At 31.9% G+C, this 26,583-nt stretch overlaps 1 protein-coding gene across 1 annotated transcript in view; it reads left to right on the top strand.

The window, feature by feature from the left end:
• LOC111619310 overlaps nucleotides 1-26,583 on the top strand; it is a 117,210-nt gene that overhangs the window by 78,643 nt on the left and 11,984 nt on the right. The window contains exon 3 of the mRNA XM_023361015.1: nucleotides 25,972-26,114. Within this exon, the coding sequence (XP_023216783.1) occupies nucleotides 25,972-26,114 (143 nt within the window). The remainder of the gene's footprint in view (nucleotides 1-25,971; nucleotides 26,115-26,583) is intronic.

The following is a 26,583-nucleotide window of genomic DNA, read 5'->3' on the forward strand; positions in this document are numbered from 1 at the left end:
GTAAACTCCAAACGACCAGCCTGAGCCTGAGCAGACGCAAGTTCACGACCAGTGTTGGGTATTTCTACCCACCCGCCCAATGAGAAGAAGTCGAATACAGTGACGTAGAAAGACGGCAATCTGTTGAAATACTTCATTGGAAGCTCGTTTCGTCGAACTGGTTGAGCAACATAATTGTTTACTTGAAAAGTTCTGCAATAGGCGACAGCGACGATTGCTGTCGCGGCTAGAAAGTGCAAACCTACCTTCGCAGAAATTTCGGTTATCTTTATCACAGTTAATCCCATCTTGTATTGTACATAATGGTAAACATCGGATAAATCGCTTTGTTACGTCACAAAAATGGCGTAAAACATGAAAGTAAGAAAGTAAAAAGTACATCGAGGTCTAGAACCCGTCTTTGCAAGTCCATCCCTACTTTCTGGAGGCTACAGCTTTCCACCACTCTCAGCACACCTCTGAAAATTATAAAATAGTAATAGTGAATGATAATGATAATATTAATTCTATAGTAAACCTCCATGTTATTTCTATAAAAACTATACTTCGTTCTATAGCAATTTCTTCAACTTGCTTTCGCGTAACCTGTATGGTCCTAGAAAATAAATGGAACATACATCGTATACAAGTATAAAAATTGTTTGCAAGATCTTTTAAAACTAAATTTTTGGATCTTGCAACGTGATGGCTTTATAGGCAAGAGACACGAAAGCACTGTTGCCATGTCCTTAACAAGCTTTCCATTATATCTAGATTTCCCTACCAGACAGACAAACGCTGCCCAAGATTTTCACGACGATCAAAATTTCCGGTTCTACAATATGGGTCAGACCTGGCATTTGCCTGGTCAAATTCCTCAAATTTATTAACTTAAAACAATTTATATCCATAATAATTGTCTCTTACGATGTGCCCAATTAATGATCGATAAAATCAAAGTTGTGGGCGGAATTTTAAGTTTTAATGGCTTCATATGTCAGCCTTTGTACAGTACTTGTATGTCTTTAAAAAAATATACAATGACCTGCGTACGAAGCCATTAAAAGTTAAAAAATTTCTTGAAAAATACCAAACTAGTCTTATTGAAGAAAAAAAACTTTACACTTTTCTTCAAGACAAGTTTAGCCAACATCGAAGAAAATAACGATAAAAAAAATAGTTTTTTCGTTAAAAATTCACCTAAAGGACCCACACATCGCAGTGATTTCCCTCACGTGCATTAACTGCGACAAACAAAAATATAAATGGTGAAGAAAACGATTTTCTGTACGTCCCGGAACACAAATAGAAAAAAAAGGAAGCATAGTCTATACGATATAAACGGAAGGACAATCGATATAAGAGAATAAATATAAGTAAATATAAAATTTTGAATTATTTACAACTTAAAAATATTCGATACGGGCGCATTTCTTATGTAAATACAGTATAATCTTTATTAAATATATTATTTAAAAAGCTTATATAATATTAAAATCAATTAGTCAGAATAGTTTTTACATAAAACTACAGATAAAATTAAAGAATGAGCTTCGTCGTTACATACAGGGCGGCCCAAAAGTCATTTAATTGACCGAGCTTTAAAGAAAGGCGCGTTATCCCAGTAAGTGACTTTTGGGCCACAACATTTGCACAAATTATTTATATTAATTTTCTATTCGTTAAAACAATAGTTTGGGAGAAGCGGGTCTGAAAAATGTAGAAACATCTACTGTACAGTGAAACCCGTGTAAAAGACAACTTTTGCTCAAAATCATTGGTGGTCTCAAAGTATATGTTTTACTGTATATTGGTGGTTGATCATTACGTTATACTGCACATTCCAATGAACATTCTACATTATACTGTACAGTATTTCGTACAATAGTAAATTATGCAATATATTGTTCATTGTATTACATTATACTGTACTGTAGTCATTGGCTGTACATTAAGCTGTATAGTGATCATTGAATATATTGATAATTGCAATATGTTGCACATTATACAATATATTGTATTATGCTGTACGTTATACAGTATTTTGGTCTTTACATTGTACAGTATATTAATCATTACATTATGCAGTATATTGGTCATTATAGTAAGTGATCTGAAAGTAGGGGTTTCACCATATATTGCGGAGACGAGTTTATGAGAAACAAATCGGAAAATTCGTTAGTGTTAACGAAATTGTGGAAAGTATAAGTTCATTAGATACGACAAGCAATTATGCTGATTTTCTCACAGAGTTTAACTCGACACGATTAATTAAAAGATAATCAATTATTAAGAGACAAATGGCACGTACAATACTTTCCCTTTTACTCCGATCGAATTAATTACTTTCAATTGATGCAAACCTTAACCGTAGAAGATGAGATTATTATTTTAATCACTATCTGTGTTATCCCCGTGTTATCGTATCCACTCCAAATGATAACAACTTATAAATAAATAGTGCAGATTCGAACACTAAACCTGCCATAATTATATTTTGCATCGCTGGTTAATCAGTAATTGATTAAAATGGAAGAAATGTTAGAATAGAAGAAAGAGGCGTGCTGGGAAAATCAATTCTTTACTTTGTTTTCCAACTATCGAAACTATTTTCTCTAATATTTTCTCTAATTAAATAATGTTGTTGACTATTCTAGACGATGTCTTAAAGCACTTTCCGTAAATTTTACTTGCTAATAAACACCGTTTAATTCTTCATTCTTCCTTTTATTTGCAAGAATGTAAATCTTTTACATTTCTGACCACTGTCCTCATTGGCTGGTTTCTCACATATTCCACATTAATACGTAAAAACTTAATAACTTAATATGTAATAACTTAAAAACACCAGAAAGCTTTTCCACGAATTTAAACTCAAACAGCACGTGACCAATTCTCTCTTTTGTCTACCTCAAAGAATTCCTTTTTGGTCATGCACAATACGTTTTTTAAAGTGTTTCCTCTAGAAAATCTTTCCTAAAAACTCATTTCAAAACACTAAAAATTAAACTTTACCCAAATTTTAAATAGTTTTTGATTTCCTTCATTACTTTCCAGGCTGTTATACAAAGGGAAAGTATGGCGATCGGGCAAAAATACCCCCTCCGAGATTTTTACATTTTTGGACTCAGGACACCTTGAAACGTCGAGAAATGCAAAAATTTGGGGTTTCTTTCTGTATGTATGGATGTTAGTGAGTGTGTGTGGGGGGGTACGATTTTGTTTGCCCTGTTTGAAGCTTAATAACTCCTATACTTTCTGTCGAAAATTTCTGAAATTTTGCAGGGAGGTTTGTGTATTAGGTGTTCCATGCTATTAAATTTGGTGGTTAAAGGTCGAGAGGCGAGGAAATAAAGTGGGTCGTGTGTATCTCCAGTAGGGTCAAACTAAATAACGATTTTACTCGTTATTAGTATAAAATCCACCCCTATTCTCAAAATTACGCTTTCTGCCATTTTATAATAATTAAAAATATAAAAAGTTTTTATAATAAAATATGATAACAGATGGCGTCACCAGATTTTGCCGGAAAAGTTAAGCAACTCGTTGCTGAATTTTTTTCTTAACCTTCCAATGCTAAAACTATTGAAACTGAATAAAAATTATTCACTATACTATACTAAATAATAATATTTTATCGAAATTTTGTATAAAAATGTTATTTTAAATAAAATTTTAAGTTATTTTTCGAGCATTTTGAACTACAAAAAAAAATCAAAAGCTTAAATTCCATTCGATTTGCATACATTATTATTTCCCTGTGCATCTATTTAATTTATTTTCTTATCTGTTTACCTAGCCACAGATGGATAGATAATAAATTCAAATTATATGTAAATAATATTTGACAAGTATCTTGCCAGCATTCAAATTCGATCATTTTTATGAGTGTATTTATTGGAGAAGCGAAGAAATTTATGCAGCGTGTATAATTAAAATTCCTTTTTTTCTCCCCCTCTTTTGTAGCTTATCTTTATCGAATTCTATTAATTAAAGCCGTTTTGTTCTTTAAATGCCATTCTCTAATCTTGTAAATAACGAGTGGAGACGAAGAATGGATTTTTGTTTCCGACATCTTTTAATTCTAGTTTTTGCCTCGTCTTGTGTTGGTCAGACCGAAGATTCATTCTGATGCACAATTGGTGTTATTATTTAAAATTAATAAGCAGTTTCCTCTACACTTAATTAATAATAAGTACAACTACTTCAGTTACATTCTTGAATAAAATCCTCCAATCTTTGTCTTTCTTTTTTTCATTTATAATTATAAAATCTTCGCTAATTAATAACTGTTAAGCATTTTTTAATTGATGTTTTTCTTCCTTTTCAATGTCTCGAATCTAATAAATTTGTTTAGAAGTTGTTAATCTTCAAACCTTGCCAATATTGAAGATCTTCTACTGTATAAATTCGCTAAGACGGGAGCATTCTTATTGCTTGTAAATGATGGTTTCAGGCTGTTTGAATGCATATTTTCGAGAAATTTATATATATGAAGCTCATTAAATTTGGTATAAAACTATATATTATTTGAAGGTCCTCGTTTCTAAATTTCTGATATCACTAGGCTGAAAAGTGGTATTTTGATTTTTTGTGCAAGTACAGATTTAGAAACATTCACAGATTATTTACAGATTTAGAACATTCACAGATTAGATAACATTCACAGATTTATTACTAAATTTTATTGAATTTGTCGCCTTACTAAATGCATATTTGTTTGGAATTCAATCTACAAAATGAAAGTCCATTTACGAATTGATATGAATTCTATTGATATTAACAACTTTTCATCCAATAGAATATTCGAATAGAGTGAAAGTTTATACATTAAATTCAATTAAAATACTGTNTTCAGTTTACAGCAGTATTTATTACACAAAATTTAAGTAAAGCTTAACATGCCGATCTTGCCCCGGTCTCCCCTAAGTAAAGATTTTTCACATACCAGAATTGTAGAGAAATGCAAAGTTTTGGATTGTTAATAAATTTGATAATATAATTAGAAGTTTATATTTCTATAAAGATGTTACTGATAAGGTTTGGTATAAAGTTAGAGGGCTTCCTGCTATCAATTAATAATAAATAAGGTGTTTAAATACTGTGCTAGTGCGTTAGAAAACAGCAGTATCTTCTTCATTTCGTAATAATGGAAGGAAATAACTTATCATCTATGATACTTTCTGATAAAATGCGATGTACGAGGAAAACATTTTTGGATCCATCTAAATTTATGTAAATTTAAAAGATCAGAAAAACGCTTTATCACAATAAGTCACACGTCTCGTATAAACAGATGAGATTACCGGTATATGAAAATAAAATTTATACAGTTCAAACATGCTCAAAACTTTCAAGCTTTATAGATGTGGGAAGTTCTGTTCAGACAAACGGACGGATTGATGGATAAAGAAAAAAATTAAACGGATATATTTATTTATAATACATAAAATCCAAAATATGTATGTTCGCTTGTAAGCCGTTCATCGTAACTGCCCCAAATTTGGTACGAATATTCTTCGATACCGTACAAAAAATACTGCGAATCTCTACCCCAACCATCCTCCTCTTACTTTATGTATGTTTGTCAGGTAAAGTGATCTATACCCTTCAACGTATCCTCACCAAATTTGACATGGGTATTTTTCAATACTCTAAAAAATTACCGTCAAGGTCCCCACTTCCAATTCTTTTTTTAAAGTTAACCCAAACAATTTTTTGTTGGTTTTTTTGCTCAAGTCAATAAATGTACAGTACAGTACATTTTAGTTACTAACCGTAAGACAATTGTTTATATCACCTTCTCCCAAGTCGACCTCGCCACTCACCCACCACTCAAAATCCCAAGTTGGTTAAATTATATTGATATAGCATAAACTTTTAAATTATAAACTGAAAGCTATCAGTTACTGACACGACTAGGCACATTAAAAACAATAGTAGTTCTGAAGTCTTATTCGATTACACCTGCGAATCATAGTGTCAAGAACAAATTCATGATCGATCAAAGTTAATTCATAATACCTTTGTAATCCACGACAATGAAACGACACGAATAGGGAGGGAGTCGATGTACGGAACTGGTCAATCCATTAAGTTCGATAAGACAATGGGACGGACTTCCACGTGTCCTCTCGAGCTTTATGGATGTTATCTTTTCATTGTTCTCCAACAATAGGATAGCAGTGCCCATAAAAACAACCGACACCTCCATCTACGTGGGATTTTACAGAAAACTCAATAAAACTACGATGTATATAAGTAAATTTACATCAGACAAGTGTCGAAAATAATTAAACAAGGGGTTTTATTTTATAAACCTATCTTCTAAAGAGATGCCGTTTGATACTGTAACTATCTCTAGGCTGGGAGATTAAATGGAGATTCTCATTTTTCTGTAAGAGCTGTAAGAGCTTTCGATTGATACCTTACTCGAGATTCGTAAACAATTTCCATAAAGCAACAGCAATCCGAGCGTAACACTCGATATTACCGAGAATAGAACGGTAAATAGCGAGTCTCTCCCCGTCTACTCTTTAACGTGATTATTTATCATTAAATTTTAAAATAAATTCTTTTAAAGTAACAATTACTTTTAATTTCTCGCCAGTTATGTATATAACACGGGATAGTATTGTAATTGTGTCCGAATTATTTGCAAATTTCCACGTTTTGACACTCCTGAACNTGTCGCCTTACTAAATGCATATTTGTTTGGAATTCAATCTACAAAATGAAAGTCCATTTACGAATTGATATGAATTCTATTGATATTAACAACTTGTCATCCAATAGAATATTCGAATAGAGTGAAAGTTTATACATTAAATTCAATTAAAATACTGTATTTAAAAATTATTAAATTAAATTATATTTTGTAATATTTGCACTTTAATTCCTTAATCTGTTGTAAATTTACTGTTTAAGGAACTTAATATAATATAATATATATAAGAATAATTTTATTTACATATTTCATTATATAAAGTTATAAACGAAACAACAGTTAAATTGTATCGTTTGTAGCCATTTTCTACGTAGAAACAATTGACAAATTAATAGAAGTAAACAAATATATACAATTTTTAATCAGAAAAATCAACTTTTAACCTTTCTTTTCTGGTATCAAAACAGGGGATAATCACTCGCACCCCTGTCGAATCTTATTATTCGACTTTACCTCTTAATTTTAAGAAGCATTCTCGTTGCACATAACTCATTTTATTGCCGGAATTTAAATATAATTTACGATCCCATTGCATAATTTGGATTTTCCAAAACCCGGTTTACACCGATTGGATATAATTTTAATCCCATTGTAAATCCAAACGATGGAATTTTACTGCATCCGTAATCATCAAACTATAAAATTAGCTTCCCTCTATCGATTAACAAAACAAAATTCCACCCTTATACCGAATGCCGGATGCCATAATCGTAATCCACTTATCCGTTTATACGTATACGCATATTTAATGAAGAGCGGCAATTTTACGATCGGACCAACTAATTATCGAAGGATGCTTTATATTATCTGAATTTTGCTTATAATTAAAACGATGGTATCCCGGGATAAGTTTAAGCTTCATTGAAAATCTAAGTGCCAATTAGGATGCTATTTAGAAGAGAAATGAAGCGCGAAGAATGTTTTACCAGAGACTAATTACCCCTTTTCGCATTATTCGGGTGTTTGGTGTGAATAATTAGAACACGCACCGTCAAACCGTAATAAACAAGTCGTTGGAAAAATTCTTCTATGTTGAATTGAACAATTAACAGGTGTGACGAAAGCATAAACGTCGGCTTCTTTACAGGCTTTTGACTCGAATAAAACTTGAGAAAACGTGTTTCTGAACTTGTGTATTCGCGTTTTTTCCCCTACAAAACTTCCTTCGGCATTTAAAAAAGTATGTCTGAGAGCTGTTCAAACCCCTCTGGGTTTTAGTCACATACAGAAAAATTGAAAATTCGTGTAGTGCAAGCTCAAATTTTCTTGTCATTTCTTGTTTTAAACATAAATAAAAGGGCTTTTTTTATTATTAATTTATATATACATATATACGTATAAGGCGCACGCCATTTTACAGTATCTTTGGAATTTTATCCCTAAATATACTGCCTTTTATATGCCGGCAAATACGGTAGTTGAATAAGACAACAGTTTAATCTTTTAATTGGTTAACTACGTTATGGTCCATCCTGTATTATTGTAATAAAAACACTTTATCCTCAAAGATACTGTATAAAATGGGAGTGTATCTTATACGCCAGCAAATGTGTTACTTTATAACTCGCTTAACACGCAAATTGTAACGTTTCTTAAATATTAAAAAGAAAACAAAACACAGCAAACTGAATTTTGAACCACCCTGTATTAAAGAATGAGAGCATTTTTTGTTATTTGATGAGTATTCTCGAGCATAACTTTACTCGAAATCATCTAGCTACTTATTGATATAATCATCTGAAGAAACTCTTTGTCAAAATAAAAAAAAAGTAATCTGAAGGTGGAACAATAGATAAGCTTCTATTCTATTTGAGTTTAGACGATGCTTTCTACATTTCTTATAGTGTAGTTGACTTCCATTGTGCGGTAGAAGCCCGAGGGTCGTACAGGTCGCGTGCCAGAGAGGTCACGAAGATAATGTAAGTAAGTCTGATGCTCTTCGAGGATTTCTAGTATAAAGGTGATTGAGAAATCTCTTATATTCCCCCTCTTTTTAGCCACAAAAATGTAAATTATTAAAATTTAAGATATATTATTACAAGATACCAGGAATCTCGACTAGTTTTGACCATAGATCCATTTTATTTAATGTTTTATAATCTTGTAAAATCTCGTAAAGATGATAAAAATAGCAAAAAAATATACAACAATAGAGCAAAATTTTTTAATATTTCAATCTATTTACAAGAATCATATAAAATTTCTTATACTAACATTTTACATTAAAAAATTTAATTTTCTTTGAAATTTTAGCAAATTTTATTACGTTATCCAGCAAATATTACATTTATTAATTCTTCTAATAAATTAATAGCGATAAAATCAAGAATTTTGGTACAAGTAATTGATTGAAACGAATTAAAAATGTATTTTTCAATTTATATTTCTATATTACTGGACAAGAAAAAAAATATTTTTCTTTCCTATACATTTCTAGAAGCATATAAATTGTTTACGTCACGAAACCTCAGACATTGGGAAAGGACGGATAAAAAAATAAAATAAAAACACGAATAGAAACAGCATACCACAATATCCTATGGTAAATGTATAGAAAATGGTTCTCGATCCTCTCGAGATAGAATCCATCACTTTAGCCATAAAATACAAAATATTTTACAAAAAAGTATACTTTACACTAACATTTCATTGCATACTTCTCGTAAATGTTTGGTATTTATAAATGTTATTTAATAGAAGGTTATTATTATAGAGGTTATGTTATAAAGACAATTTCTTTTAAAATTCTTCTGATTTGAAAAGAATTTTAAGAGATATTTTCAAAGACATTTTCAAAATTCATATATTAATTGTAATAAAGTAAATCTTTAAGGTATAAAAATATATTTCATTTAGTTTTCTTTTATTAACTAACCAAACCCCCACGAAGTTTCATTTAATTAAAAAACAAATTCTCTCATTCCCTTCCAAGACATTGATTTTTTGGATATGGTTATCATAAAAATGAATTAAATGATTATTATCAAATGAATTTATCAGCAAAAAAAAACACACAAAAATTTAAATTTTCACGTATAATTTAATAAAAAAAATTTTAGAAATATTATTCAAGTGACTCAGAAGCAATAGCACAGCATTATATTGTTATTTTAATGTATAATTTTTATTAAAAATTTGTGAATTGAACATTAAATAACTATAAAAATATATTATTTAATATATAATATTAATACATATATTTAAACAGTATATTCTGCTTCTATCAGTAATTAAAATGAAATTGTAATAGGTCTGAAGCTTACTCATCACTACACAAAAATGTATGCAATATTTTTATAATTTTAATCTGATTTTACTGTAGTTTCATATAGATAAAGAAGTACTAAAATAAGATTTCTAGGTGTTTTCAAGACAGCCTCCAGCTTTGTACTTACCAAATATACAAAAAAGATAGGCTAATAATAAAATAATATCAATAAAATGCATAAAATAAAGAAACAAATAATAACATGAAAAATGCAGCATCTCATCTGAAAAATTCTTTTTTGAATTAATATTTAAACATTAGAATTCAACTGTAATCCTTTTGTTTGCTAAAAAAAAATACAGTTATATATTTAACAGGTTAAAAATGCTTTTATGTTACACTATAATTAATTCATAAGGAATAATTTTTCGGGTCCAAACACAGGAAAATCTTTGAAAAATTCGTTTTACCAACTCATCTATAAAAAGAGTCATTGAAATATTAAAAAATTCCCAGCAACCAGTGGCAATAAAATTGTGCGTGGCGCCATCTTTTACAAGATTTTATTTAAAAAATAGTTTTATATAATTATGGGAAAAAAGCTTACTTTTGAGGGTAAAGATAAGTTTTATATTTAAAAAAATGTAAAAGGTAGTTACGAGTAGAATCTTCATTAAGTCCTATTCCACTGGAAATGTGACACGCGACCCCATGTATTTCCCCACCCCCTCGACCTTTAATCACTAAAATTTAACAGCATCAATGCCCCTAAAACCCAAACCGCCCTGCAGAATTTTAGGAACTTTCGACAAAAGGCACGGGAGTTAATAAGCTTCAAAGTGGGTGGACAAATTCTTCCCTTGTACACACGCTAACATCCAATCCATACATATAGAAACAATTCTCCCCAAATTCTCGACCGACATTTCATTGTGCCAAGTCCAAAAATGTAAAAATTTTGGAGACATTTTTTGATCGATTGCCATACTTTCCCTCTATCATATGTAACACCAAAAAAGTAAGAATTGGTTATAAAAACACGTGCATAATTATATAAAATAATATTAAAATAATCTGTGATTTAGGATTAAATGTTTGATGATATTCCTTATATCCTGTCAGGATGACCCGTTTGGGGTCATCCAGACCCGTCGATTATATAGTTAATTAATGAGTGAAATGCCATATTGATATGTTCTCTGGGCCTTTTATGTCTCATAAAAATTAAATATAGGCTACATTTTAAATAACGACATACTGTATATCTAATAATTACAGCATTTATGGTATGAGATCGTTAAACTTATGACACGAGGGACACTTGGAGCACTTGGGGTACATGCCTCTTTTCGTCTAGGTTGCCATTTTCTTAATCCCAAGGGAGCCCCAAATTCAATTATCAACAAACAACAGAAGATTCATGACTTAAAGCCTATTCTGTAAATATAAAAGAAACAAATGAACGATATGTCTGTTGTTTCATGCAACTTCGTCGTATGTTTACCAAAGCTTGGCTTTGAAAATAAGGAACATTTCTTGTTTTCAAGGCCAAGTAAATCCCGATTGCAATCAGCGTCACCTTGTGGGAGCGCTGATCTGATATATTAAATCAGTTTAAAGCTTCTTGCGTAATGTATGATGCCATTTTTATATCTTGTGCTATGGTTTTTTTCGGTTTTTAAAAACCGGTTTTTTGAAGAAATTTATATCATTTGAGAACCGGGTTTTTTCAACTAAAAATACCGGTTTCTAAGCCTAGACTTAAAACATAAAAATTAATTAATTATTTGATTAAAAAACATCAATATTTTGACACAAAATCGTCTCTGGCATAAAACGGAAATATTGTTAAATAATAAGTTTCATAAAACTAACTACAAAACAAAAAAAAAAAATCCCTTACTGCTCAAAAGCGTCCAATTCTCCCTACAATCTTGCAACAACGGAAAACGTATGGCAACACTGGTGATGAGTACGGCGTTCGTGTACGCAATCTCCCAAGATCAACTTAGTCCAGTTTTTCGGTTAGTGGAAGTTTGTGTTAGTTGAAGTTTGGCAACTTTGTGTGCAAAATAAGGACACGGTTGAGCAATAGATCTATAGACATTCTTTGCTTTCTACAATCATATTCTCTTAGGAAAAATAAGAAATATTTTGTAGGCATTCATTGTTGTTCGTTTTTCTTTATGGTTTTCTATGGAGAAAATTTTATAGTTAATGTGATAATCTAGCACTTTCTTTTGTTTTGTTTTGTGTAGACAATGGTCGATTTTATTTCATTTTATTTTTGAATTTTATAAATATTAAATGAATTTAAAAGTTTTACAATAAGTTGTAAATACTGTATCTCTTATCTTCATTTTAGGAGGATGAAAATTCGAAAACCAATTAAAACAGGTTTCATAGAAAAGTTAAAATTCGAAAACCGGTTTTTTAGAAAGTCGGTTTTTGTATAAACGCTAGCTTGTGCCCTCTCTCTTTTTATAGTCCGTGGGCGCCGCTGTATGACATTGTATATTTCTGAGTTCAGATCTTAATTTTGCCCCATTTTATATTTTTCATTTCTTCGTAGCTGTGTCTGGGCGATTAGTGCTCTTATAATTTCATAATACTAGTTCGGAATTCAGCAACAGATAGCTAATTCCTGAATGTAATCGAGCTATGGCGTTTTCACGTTGATCTTTTATGCAAATCTTGTTACTTTGACATTTGATACAGAAAGAGATGACATCTTGTTGTATTTTATGACGTTATAGATATGACAGCTATCAATGCCCGTGTAATACACAGGAACATAGCCCTTAACACGAGAAAAGAATAGAGCATGAAGATAGTGTTTAATACATCGAGGAAATGCAGAACCTAAAATAAGATTACGTAATCTACTGAAAAGAACAAGGCCATAAGAGATGCCATGATTGCAAATGGATTCCAGCATGTAACGACATTTGATGCAAGAATTCTAAAAGACAAGTGTCTCGTGACTGAGAAATAGACAAGAAAACAAATCTGAGCGTAACTATTTTTAATAAAGTAACCGAGAAATTTTCATTAATATCAATACAAAACCGTGTTTAAATCGAAGTAACTTGATATACTGTACAGTACACTGTTAAGTGAAGACACTATTCCTGGTTTCGCAAAAAGTTTAACTTCACACTATATTTTTGAGCTAGATAATTTAGTGTGGAATCAGAAATTGTACTTTCACATAAAACTATATAAATACGTGTAAATAAAATTATAAAAGTGAACTCTATGACAATAAATGTGAATAAATTATTAATTTTAATTGAAAGGGGAAAGGATTTAAAATATTCCTGGAAACATATGTCGTCCCCAGCTTTATACGTATGATATTAAAGCAAACTGATTAGAATTTTAACGATTGGTTCGGAAAGGAGGTTGAAACGGGCGTGTCTCTTTCGATTTTCCAACCAATCGTGCGATAACTTAACGTATATCGCACAGTACCACATATGTTTATAAGTTTTTATTTAAATTAATCTTCTTTATAACTATTCTATATTTTCTCTAATTTTCTTTATAAACTTTCAGATAAATAAATAAAAAGATAAGCTATAAATTATACTCCAACACAGCACAGAAAAATAAAAACGACAACAATATATAAAAAAGAACCAATGAGAAAAATAGTTTAATTTTTTTCTTGTTTGATAAAACTTCAAATTAGTATTTTAGTTGATTTTTTTTCTTCGTCCTTTTCGGGTATGAGTTCATCAAGTAACTCTCGCGCTTTGCAAACTAATAAAGAAACTCAAATTTCATCTTTGTGTCGAGGATTTTAACGAATTCCAGACTCGTTTGCTATTGTTAATACGATATTCAATAATAAACTCGATTCTTTCTACTAAAAAGTAAGTTATAAGATTTCTTAGAGACTTCATCAATTAAATTTCCGATATTTTCATCTCGATTCTTGAGAGAGAGAAAGACGGAAAAAAAATAAAAAAATAAAATTGAAATGTTGGAAGAACCTCGAGGCTAACTTAATCAGTTCTATAAAAATTCAAATGTTCTCCCTTTGACAAGCGAATTAAAGTCGTTCATAAATTTTAAACACGCAATAATTTTGACTTTTTTTATTGCATCTAATCATTTATCGGTTTCCTAATGCATCTTAATCAATTGTCAAGTGAACATTTTGAATTTTTATTATTTATTTTTTTATTACTAATTAAAAATTAAATTATTTTACTTTCGTGACTGGATAACTAGCTATGGTATAATCTGTCTAATCGGGCAGTGTTTCTGTATAAACATCTCCAGTTTAGAGAGATTTCCAGGATACAGGGGTTCAATTTAGACGTGCGTTCCGAATGTGTGGTTCTTCGGGGTTTTGTAGTGTTTATAACATTAAAGTTGTTTTATATATACAGTAAAGTTGACGGTATTGGTTCCATATTAATGTGACCAATTTGCAAAGGTGTTCCAGACAGAAGGAACTACAATATGTATTATAGTTGTTTTCGGTTTCGATTCAAAGAGTCCTATTTAAAGAGGTGTTCGTGATATAGAGATGCTCAACTGAGGGGTATTTCTGTATTTATATCATTAAAATTGTTTTGTATAGGCCTATATTACAGTAAAATCCTCTAAGTTGAATGTAAAAATTTACAAAAGAATAAATCCCCTCTATCCGAACTTGACGGAATTTATTGTATTTACTTATGAGGAATTACATTCTTCATCATCTTCAGCCGAGATAATTCTTTAAATCTGGAAAATGTAAAAGAATATCATTAAAACTTACAAAAAAAACGCATTTAAATTTTTAAACTTTGCATTTTTATCCTTTCGTACTCGATACTTTTAACGAAGAGGGGCGAGCAACTCGCCGTTCTTTCATTCGAAACGGAACTTTTATTTTATTTTTTCTTATTGAAGAGCTCATCATTCAACTTGTCAGTATAAATTTCATCATTCAAGTATGATAAATTCAACTGGGTAATGGATGGTGGGCAGCGAGATGCGATCGTTACCTGCGACAAGTATCAGAAAATATTCAAATCTTTTGAAATGTTTTTTTTATTTATTTATTTTCCGATATTAAGTATATAATTATTGTTATTAGCTTTTATGTAGTCGGTAAGTAAAGTATTGACATTTTCCTCTTCTAAAGCGAACACGTGACCGAATTACCTCGTGACTCACGCGTTATCACGTAATCCGTTTTGGTTTTGGAGAAATATTCGCTCGTGACTCGAGTTATTGATGTTGCGGTGAGCTAAACTTGTTAACGTCAACTTGTCGTTGTTTGTGTTAGAAGTTGGATATCTTGATAGAAAATTTTCTTGCAATTCTTTTTCTTTTTTCCCTTATAAAACATATCTTATAAAGCTCTCTTATGCTGACCTGTATCAGTATATAACGGATTTTAAATTATACACAGTGGTCAAAGGACAATTAGCAATTATGACGATAGTTATTTTGTACTCAATAGCATTCAATTTTATTTTGTATTCAATTGTACCCTATTTTATTTTATTTCGTGCTCAACTCTATCCAATTTTACTTTGTACCCAACTGTATCAATATTATAAAAGAACATCTACGTTCAGTTTACGATTAATATTCGCAAATATATTTGAGACACACACATACACACATACTGTTAACTGAGTTTTGATCCACTTCTTATATACGACCTCACCAGGTTCCTCGCCTCTACTTTACATTGTAACTTGTTAGTATTTTTCTTTCTTCCTCCTTATAACATAACTTTATAATTACGTTTTAATCTGCCTCTGTTCAAGTATCCTAAGAAGTAAGAGTTTAAATAATATAGGGTGGCCTAAAAATCAGTTAACCGTTATAAAGACCAAATTGCTAACCAATTAGTAGAATTACCCACCGATTTTATAGAGAAAAGGCGCGCGAATTTACAAATTTCACTTTACGTTTTGTATTCGCAAACACACCCGTCAATCGACAGGCGGTTAACCGACTTTTGAAACGCTCCGTTTTAGAAGCGTTGAGAAATCGTTAAAATAAATCAGAATAAAGGAAAATTTCTTACATAAAACCTCGTATTAGTAAGTTTCTTTTTCATTATTGAAAAAAAAAAACAAATTAGAAAAGGCAAGAAATTTCGCCACACGCCATCGCGTTTTAATGATGCCGATGATTATTGTGGACGAAGAAGCTACTTTACAATACGTCAAAGATATTATGACCCGAGGTACATTCCTCTGTTATATTATTTAACTGTCGCAGATAGAAGCGGATTGGAAACACAAGATGAATCATTGCGTGTGACGAAGTTGGTGTAGCATTTAAAAGATTTTTTGTCTTCCATTGTTTAGAAAATTTCCTTTTTTTTCCTTTTTGCGTCATCATCTACAAGATTCTGACGTAATACTCTGTGGATAATTCGGGTCTTTTACTGATCTTTTACTTCGATATCATAAAGCCAATAAATCCGGAAATTTTCGCAGTTGTCTTAGTGACTTGTGTTGGGAATTGCAATATCCAGCCAGCAGATTGTTTTGTCTGCCCTTTCGTAAATGATGATATATACGTTTGGGGAGATCCACCCAACGCAGTTTACTTATGTCTCATTTCATAAATGTGTCAGGAATTTTTCCGTAATTTGATTTGATAGGATTTAACACGGGCAAAAGCAATCCAGTTTAACACAGCATAAATCCTGAGTTATAAGTTACACACGTTAGCTCTTTGTTGCCAGTGTAGCTGCCATAAAGTGGTACCGTACTGTATAGTACATCCCCCCATTAAACGATCGTAGATGAATCGATAAATATCATTAGTTTGCTAATTACTTTCTGGACCAATTAGTAATTTGAATAAACGTCGAGTGCGGAAAATGGCCGGTATTTAGATTGTTACAGTAAAACTTCACTAGTAATCAGTCTCCATACGTGAAACTAATATTCTTAATCACCGTTTTCAATTTCTATTTTAATATAAATCGCCAATGAAGTAAAATAAAAAAGATCGAAATATATTAATTTCTCAAAAGTTTCCAGAAAATACAGGCCCAAAATTCAGTTAACCGTGTAAAAGTTACTTTTATATAGTGTAACCACCAATTTTGTTAGTAGGAAACACATTGTTCCAGGATCAGATTCACAAGAAATAAAACACTGTTAACAGACTTTTTGGGCCTTTCTATATACCACGTATTAGAAAACATATTTATTAGAATAGCGTAATTAAAAAATAAATTCTTACAAAAAGGTATAGTTAATTTCGAAATAAAACTTCCAGAAATTCAAACGAGAATTGCATAAAGAATGCCAGAAAATTATAAAAATTCTATAGCATTGTGTTCACAAGTGAGGAATTTAGGTTGTACGAAAATCACTAGAACGAAGACATTCTTTCGATAAGAATTAACAGTATTGTACTGTAACGAAATAGAAAATATCTTAGAGGGAGGTACAACATTTTGCAAAACTGAATATCTTCGCTTCAGGTAATGCTGTATTACTCGAATTCCAGACAACCGAACAGGCTGTCATTAAGCCATTGTGTGTTCGATAATGTCACTTCCATCCAAAAGTGTTGTTTTGGACTTCCCCCCGCTGTGTTTTTTTCTCTCTCTTTTTTCTTCTTTTTTCTACTTTATCGTGGAAAGAACCGCTTTCCATTTTGTCATTCAAAGGCATCGCTCCATTTTATTTTCTAGATAACGATCTCCGCTGGAGAAAACTTTTTAAAACTATTCTGGGATATATTTTTCTTTATAAATGTATTTTAAAATAGAATATTCGCTTTAAAATCTTCAGATTAATGTTATTTGCGTTATTTCTCATTGCGTTAATCGTATGTCAATGACGATTAGGGATAAAGGCGTAGAAAGCCACTACGATTAAACTCTGATGTAACATCCTCCTAAATAGTGCCGCGCTCGTAAACGGACTCTTTCTCTTTAAATACTAAATAGAGATTCCTTCGGCAGATACAAATTAATAAGTGTACTGTACGTCTTGTGTTTATTCATTGTATTGTATTGTGTGTATTTAGGTATCGATTACGTAAAGACTTTATTACTACATCCTCGCCAGAAGGATGTAGTAATAAATCTATCCTTTCCTTTCTCCACGTGCAGTTTCCGGTTTTCTTCACGTGTCTAATACCTAAGTAGGAGCCAGTTTGCACTTGTCTAGACCGCAGTCGATTAAGTTCCAATATAAGAGGCGAATGGCTGAGCGATTGTGTACAGTACCGTCACACCTGGATTTAGCGCCAATTATGGCGCTATATCGCGGTGTGACTGACTGTACGTAGGCTTTATCGCTATGCCATATAGATGCATCTAATGAGGTGTTATAATAAAAGCAGACTGTACTGTTTAGTTTTAAAACTTTTGTTTATTATTTAGCTTCGATATCGCACTTTGCTTCAAGAAAAATATTTGATTATTTCGTAAAATATTCCATGAGAAAAAGATGATTAAATTTCAACATTTTAAAGTGTGTTTCGTGAAGAAAATCTTCAAAAACAGCTCACGAGTTAAAGGTTACTTTAATTTGCTTAAAGCTAAACTCTGGCATATACTTATCTTTAAAGACAAATTTGAAACAGATGCTACTAATGGCTTTTGCGAGTTGAACTCGCACGTCACATACTACACTTCCTCGTGCAATATATTTATTTTCAAATTTTAAATTCTTGTAGATATGTGCATAATAAACTGTAATAAGACTTCACAAACTCTGTTTCAACTCGGAATTATAAGCGAGTCGCAACTTTTACACTTCTTATATTTCATACTTCCTTCTTTCACGCAAGTTATCACTAATTAATATTACAGACGAGTTTCTCCGAATGATTAATTACAATTGCTGATCAGATTAATATCCTTCTGACAGAAGAATTACGTGCGCTAAATTTAAAAATAATCCCGTCCACCCCGTCTACTTTTAACCACCAAACTTTGACAGCAACGATGTCCCTAATACCCAAACCTCCTCGTAAAATTTCAGAAATTTTCGATAAAAGACACAAGAGTTATTAAGCTTAAAATTGAGTGAAAAAATCGTCCCTTCCAAACACACTAACAGAAAAAGCCCTGCAAATTTTTTGCATTTCTCGACGCTTCGAGGTCCCAAAAATTTAAAAATCTTGGTGGTCATCCCTTGCTTTTCCTCTATTATGTATAACAACCGGAAAAGTAAAACTAAGCTGAAATTTTCACGATAGAAATGAAGAGAGAATCACACAACTGTATCGAGTCTCTCCGAAAAAATTACGGTTGCTCTTTGTGGATAAGCAATAGACCAGAAAGTGTGTTTTGCTTACTTCACACTTCGTGCATTCGGGAAAACAGCCAAAAAACTTTTACTTGTCTTTTTCTCCTCTATCCTTTCCTTTCTCCAATTCTTGCAAGTTCAGGAATTGTTCTTATTATTTTCCTTTATCGCTCTGTTTATTGTCCTTTTCTCTTCACAACCAAAAAGAACATGACATTTTACTCTATTAAATCCACTTGCATAAATTTCAAAAATATATAAATAATTCTGGCGTTTTCAAAACTTTTTTATATTTATTTTATGTCAAATCAGACGTCAGAAAATTACCATTTTTTGTAACAAATACGCGATTTATACCTCTCGAAAATCCGCACGGATCAGAATTCTATCTTAAATGTTAGATTTTTTAAAGGTTATCTCCCTTTAAAGTTTCATCTTCTGTCCTCTGTCTGTCTGTCCTTCCTTAATCTCTAGAACAGAGTTAGATAGATGAAAGTCTCGAAAATTCCGCGAACAAAAGCCTCCAACGTCACCTGTTTTGGACAAAATCTCGAAACTCCGCTAAGACATGGCCCCAAATGCTCTCGATTCCATTCAGCCATATTCTTTTCGTCTATGTCCGGCAGTTTACTCAAACATAATCACTTTTTGCACTTCATTATCTGTACAAATAATATGACCGAAATATGACATCTGTTGCCTACAGATCAGTGTCTGCAGAGAACGGCTGGACTTGATTTGTTCTATTACTGAACGCTTAGTACTTTTTGCAATCCTAAACAATTGTATGATGAACCACAGTTTAATGGAGGCGATCTTCTTTCTATCGCTCCTCCTCAAACTCCAACTTTCACATATTTATATCGCTTAAAGTCCGAATTTAATTGTTAGATTAAATTAAATTAAAATCGGTTGCATAAATTATAAAAAAAATACTGTTTATTATGCATGAATTGTTAATTTATTTTTGTGACAAGTGAATACTTTTTTTGCCATTTTGACTTAATTCGTGCATCTTTGTAACGACTGTGTAAAAATGATTTCACTTTTACAATTCAATCGTGTACTGTACTGACAAAATTACAACGTATTATAAAATAATTCGAAGACGTAAAAACCGTTTAGGAACTGTACATGTGGTCGGACTGTTCTTACTTATAACAGAGGAAATAATCAATAGTTACACCGCTTAACATTCGGTTCAACGATATACTTTATAAAATATCATCCTTTGCTCCTTTTTTTCCAAACTAATATTAATAATACTTCATTGAACTCCCATTCCACCATTTATTTCATTTCTAGTATAAGTTTATATTATAATAAATAGATCATAAAAAAGAGAGCAATTTTTTTTATATCGTACGAATACGGAAAAAAATACAGATACTTTGTGTATTATTTCGTCCACATTGAAGAAGAATACGATATTTTTGAGTAAAATTTTAGTTTTGATAATGTAAATAATATACAAATCGGTTCAAAATATAATAAAAAATAATGATTTATTATTTTAAATTAATTAGCCTACATTTAGGGGAGACCGGGGCAACTTCGGCATGCGGGGCAAGTTTGTCAAGCGCTTTTTTTTAAAAACAAATTAAAAGGAGACTTTGGTTATAGGTTAGGCAGTTGAGTTTTATTGGTGGCTTGTTGAGTGTAGTGTTTTTATTGTTCTCCAACAAGCGTAGTTGAATTATCAAGCAAATTTTCATTTTCGTTCAATTCCATATAATATTTTTTTTCCATTTATATTGAATTGGCAGGTTTTGTTATAATTCCATGATAACGAAAGTTACTTTTCCTGTTAGAAGGATGTAACTTCAACTTATTCACGTGGCCAGATCGTGGCTTGGCATTCTGTTCTCAGGGTTGTACTTAATGTTTCGAAATCATGACTAGCGGGGTAAGATCGGCAACATAAAGCCACATTAGAAGCAAAGGATAAAAATCAAACAGATGATAAATGAAAACATGTTTGCATTTGTTATTCATGTATATATGTCTTTGAACTTGCATTTCGTTGTAATAATATTAAATGGGTGTTGGATTTGTATTTCTTTGTTTTAATAGTGAATTCCAACTTATACATTGTTAATAACATAATTTTATATACGTGCCTATCTTGCCCCATTACTGTTGCCCCTATACCAGGGGCAACTTTAATAAAAATAATTAAAATAATTACAACTTTACAAAAAGAGAGAAGTTGCCGATCTTGCCCCTATACCCGGGGCAACTTCGTCAATTTCTCTCTTCTTGTAAAGTTGTAATTATTTTAATTATTTTTATTTCCAAACTGATTTTAACCAGTTCTATAGTAAGGTAACATTCCAATAGACAATATGCAAAGCTTTTTTTTCAGTTTACAGCAGTATTTATTACACAAAATTTAAGTAAAGCTTAACATGCCGATCTTGCCCCGGTCTCCCCTAAGTAAAGATTTTTCACATACCAGAATTGTAGAGAAATGCAAAGTTTTGGATTGTTAATAAATTTGATAATATAATTAGAAGTTTATATTTCTATAAAGATGTTACTGATAAGGTTTGGTATAAAGTTAGAGGGCTTCCTGCTATCAATTAATAATAAATAAGGTGTTTAAATACTGTGCTAGTGCGTTAGAAAACAGCAGTATCTTCTTCATTTCGTAATAATGGAAGGAAATAACTTATCATCTATGATACTTTCTGATAAAATGCGATGTACGAGGAAAACATTTTTGGATCCATCTAAATTTATGTAAATTTAAAAGATCAGAAAAACGCTTTATCACAATAAGTCACACGTCTCGTATAAACAGATGAGATTACCGGTATATGAAAATAAAATTTATACAGTTCAAACATGCTCAAAACTTTCAAGCTTTATAGATGTGGGAAGTTCTGTTCAGACAAACGGACGGATTGATGGATAAAGAAAAAAATTAAACGGATATATTTATTTATAATACATAAAATCCAAAATATGTATGTTCGCTTGTAAGCCGTTCATCGTAACTGCCCCAAATTTGGTACGAATATTCTTCGATACCGTACAAAAAATACTGCGAATCTCTACCCCAACCATCCTCCTCTTACTTTATGTATGTTTGTCAGGTAAAGTGATCTATACCCTTCAACGTATCCTCACCAAATTTGACATGGGTATTTTTCAATACTCTAAAAAATTACCGTCAAGGTCCCCACTTCCAATTCTTTTTTTAAAGTTAACCCAAACAATTTTTTGTTGGTTTTTTTGCTCAAGTCAATAAATGTACAGTACAGTACATTTTAGTTACTAACCGTAAGACAATTGTTTATATCACCTTCTCCCAAGTCGACCTCGCCACTCACCCACCACTCAAAATCCCAAGTTGGTTAAATTATATTGATATAGCATAAACTTTTAAATTATAAACTGAAAGCTATCAGTTACTGACACGACTAGGCACATTAAAAACAATAGTAGTTCTGAAGTCTTATTCGATTACACCTGCGAATCATAGTGTCAAGAACAAATTCATGATCGATCAAAGTTCATTCATAATATCTTTGTAATCCACGACAATGAAACGACACGAATAGGGAGGGAGTCGATGTACGGAACTGGTCAATCCATTAAGTTCGATAAGACAATGGGACGGACTTCCACGTGTCCTCTCGAGCTTTATGGATGTTATCTTTTCATTGTTCTCCAACAATAGGATAGCAGTGCCCATAAAAACAACCGACACCTCCATCTACGTGGGATTTTACAGAAAACTCAATAAAACTACGATGTATATAAGTAAATTTACATCAGACAAGTGTCGAAAATAATTAAACAAGGGGTTTTATTTTATAAACCTATCTTCTAAAGAGATGCCGTTTGATACTGTAACTATCTCTAGGCTGGGAGATTAAATGGAGATTCTCATTTTTCTGTAAGAGCTGTAAGAGCTTTCGATTGATACCTTACTCGAGATTCGTAAACAATTTCCATAAAGCAACAGCAATCCGAGCGTAACACTCGATATTACCGAGAATAGAACGGTAAATAGCGAGTCTCTCCCCGTCTACTCTTTAACGTGATTATTTATCATTAAATTTTAAAATAAATTCTTTTAAAGTAACAATTACTTTTAATTTCTCGCCAGTTATGTATATAATACGGGATAGTATTGTAATTGTGTCCGAATTATTTGCAAATTTCCACGTTTTGACACTCCTGAACCCAAAAAGGATGAGGGAATTCCTTTTTGGGTTAGGAGAATAAGAGAAAATTCCCTCTATGTGTATGTACTGGTATGTTTATGTGTGTGTAGTATGTTGGCATCTATTTCGTTTAACACCTCAGGATTTGGTAGAGACGACGAAACGAACTCAATGGGGTGGAGAGATAGAAGGGGTCACGTGTCACACTTCGAAGTGCATCGGTCTTAATGAAAATGACCCTTTTAACGCTTTTGTTATTATTTAAATTTTCTATCCTTGTACAATTGAAAATTATCTTGCTAATGGCCCTGTTAATCTCCAGTTCGAGTGCCGGCAACGTCAAGCAGAATTGCCAAAAATTTTTCCCCCTAAAAGGCACAGCAATAATTAGAAAGGTTTCTTTAACGTATCGTTCGAAAAACCAATTTTTCGTGCCAACAATTCGTTGGTAGATGTTCGATATAATGGACTTTTCGTCATAAATCTTAGACCTACTCCGGTATCGATCTTTATCGAATCAATCTCGATCTGTTCTTTTCTACAATTTTGTTAGGATAAGCGAACATTCGGGTAAACAAAACGTGAAGATTTACTACAGACATTCACTGGGTTATATTAAAAAAAATAAATTATCACGTAAAATAATAGGAGAAAGTATTTAATAAAAGGGCTGCAATTTTATTCGTCTTTTAAAAATTCAAGTGTCTTCCGGTCCAGACCGAAAGTCCGTATATAGTTAATCGGGCGTTAATCTTTCTACATCTTGTCTCGATTTTCATCTATCTACAACCATTCTAGATATTAACGGACAGACAGGCAGACAGACGAAAGTGGGAATGTATAAGTCAGCAATTTCAAAATTAAAGCCCAAAAATCACGAAAATTCGAACAATTTCTTCCAGAACTTACAGTAAAAAATTCACCTGTGTCACTTATAATGGTGGAATAGAACAAAAGCTTACGTAGCATTTGATTAAACAGAATGTATCGGTACTCTTCCAATTATGTCCATTCAAAATCAGAAAAAGTAACTAACAAACCCACTTTATCAAATTCTACCCTTATCATTCGCAAAATAACTACACGTACTCACTCCTCTCCTTTTTTTTATTAGAAGTTATTTCTGATTGTATCGAAGGATCGTATCAATTATTAACCACTGCTATCGAGAACAAACAATCTCTTCACCCTTATCTAACTTGGTCGTAACAATCTTCAATTCTTATCGTCATTAGGCAAAGTTTATTTATAGCCATTACGTAACATCTATCATTCTCTATCTAAAATATTTAGCTGATATTTTCTATTAATGAATTTCTCTCGACTAAAATCCAAGATAAGAACCAGTTCTTTTGTTAATGTTCGAGTCCATTTACAGATTTATTTTTTTAAATAACCACCAACGAGTTGCATAACTTTCCCGGCAAAAGTTAATGTTTAGAAACACGAAGACGCATTAGTGCAAATTTAAAATTGCGTGTGGCGCCATCTTTTACGCGATTTTATTAAAAAATAACTTTTATATTATTAATATTATTATAAAAAGGCAAAAGGATTAATTTTGAGGGTACAGATAAGACTTTTTTTTATAAAATTGTAAACGCGATTAACGAGTAAAAGTTACATTAATTAATTTCCACCCAATCTTAGATATCAGACAGTTGACCCCCTCAACGTTTAACCACGAAAATTTAATACCATCAATGACCCTTGTGTATAAGTTACCGTTTCAAATTTTCATTTCTTAATCGTTACACCAACCTGGAGGCCAGTCTCGAGTTACACGAGTATCGAATATGTTACACTTTACACTCCCAAAACGAATGTGTTGGGAGTGTCAGGTGTCACAATTCGTTCACTGAATGGTCTCGATGAACGGGTTAATATCACGTGATATTCTTAACACGTTCGTATTGCTACTCACATAACTCGAGACTAGGTATCCCGAGTTATTTAAACGAAATAACGCCAAAACACACACGAGAACACAAACAAGCATACATACATATTACCGTTTTATCACTTTTTTGGGGTTCAGAGGGTTTCAAAACGTGATTTTTAAAAAACAGAGGGTCAAATTTGACACGACTTTCCCGTGACACACTAACATCCATACATACAGGGGGGGGAACGAACACGAAACTAGGTTACACAGTACTTTCCCATGTTTTATACACAACAGCAGGGAAAGTAGAAAGGAAAGGAAACAAAGGAAAGGAGTTCATAGATGTTAAAAGTGAAACGATATATTCTGTGATGTATTCCACCCCATCGACATTTGTCAGAAATGCCCGTACGAAACCAAAATTCCATATCTGACGATATATTTTTTCTTTCGCTTCTCTCGGACGAAAAAATCATTTGCAAGACTTCATTTCTTGCTTTGGCATAGAACAAAAGGATATTGTGCGGAATTGAATCCATTAGTTACGTATGGTCGACTTGAAGAATTCGATATTAAAGAACTACGGAAACAATACGAGAAATTTATCCAAGCGTTTCGACACAAAAGTACTTTTCCTAAATAAAATTATACTTGTATTTTTCCCTTCTTCTTTATATTAATTTTTTTTTACATTTTCTTCGGAGATTTAGAAAAAAATATATATGTTAATTTAAAGAGTGATTTTTTTTTAATTCTAGATACGAGAGATGCCAAATACATATATAGAAGGCACGAGTAATCGTCTGATAGTTCATATCGAGTGGTTGGAATCGTTATTGCTATTCAGTGCTATTTATCACAAGTATGACGACATTTGCCGTGTTCACGGACACCAGATGAAGTAAGTATTGTTCGGATATCTTTTATAACAATACTGATTAATGAAAACAATGGAACCGATGCTCGTTAGTCTACCTAGTCTCGTGTTCGTTACCAGGTAGAAATTTAAGATTATTAGAAAGGGTCACGCGACGTTACGCGTTTACTATTATTATTATTATTATTATTATTTTTATTTTACGACTCTTATACGTAACGGGAGGAAAGTATAGCGATTGGTGATAAAATGGCCACCGAGAGTTTTACATTTTTGGCCTTGGAGCGAACTCGAAACGTCAAGAAATGCAAAAAAGTTCCTCCCCGTACGTATTAATGTTAATGTGTGTGGGGGAACACGATTTTGTTCACCCTCTTTGAAACTCCTGTGTCTTCTGTGAAAAATTTCTGCGATTTTGCAGGAAAGTTTGAATATTAGGGGCATTCGCGATGTTAAATTTTGGTGGTAAAAAATCCAGAGTGGGAAGATAAAA

Source organism: Centruroides sculpturatus, unplaced genomic scaffold (genome assembly GCF_000671375.1).
Source record: "Centruroides sculpturatus isolate CEXI.00-Female unplaced genomic scaffold, Cexi_2.0 scaffold46, whole genome shotgun sequence".
In the NCBI taxonomy this organism is placed as follows: domain Eukaryota; kingdom Metazoa; phylum Arthropoda; class Arachnida; order Scorpiones; family Buthidae; genus Centruroides; species Centruroides sculpturatus.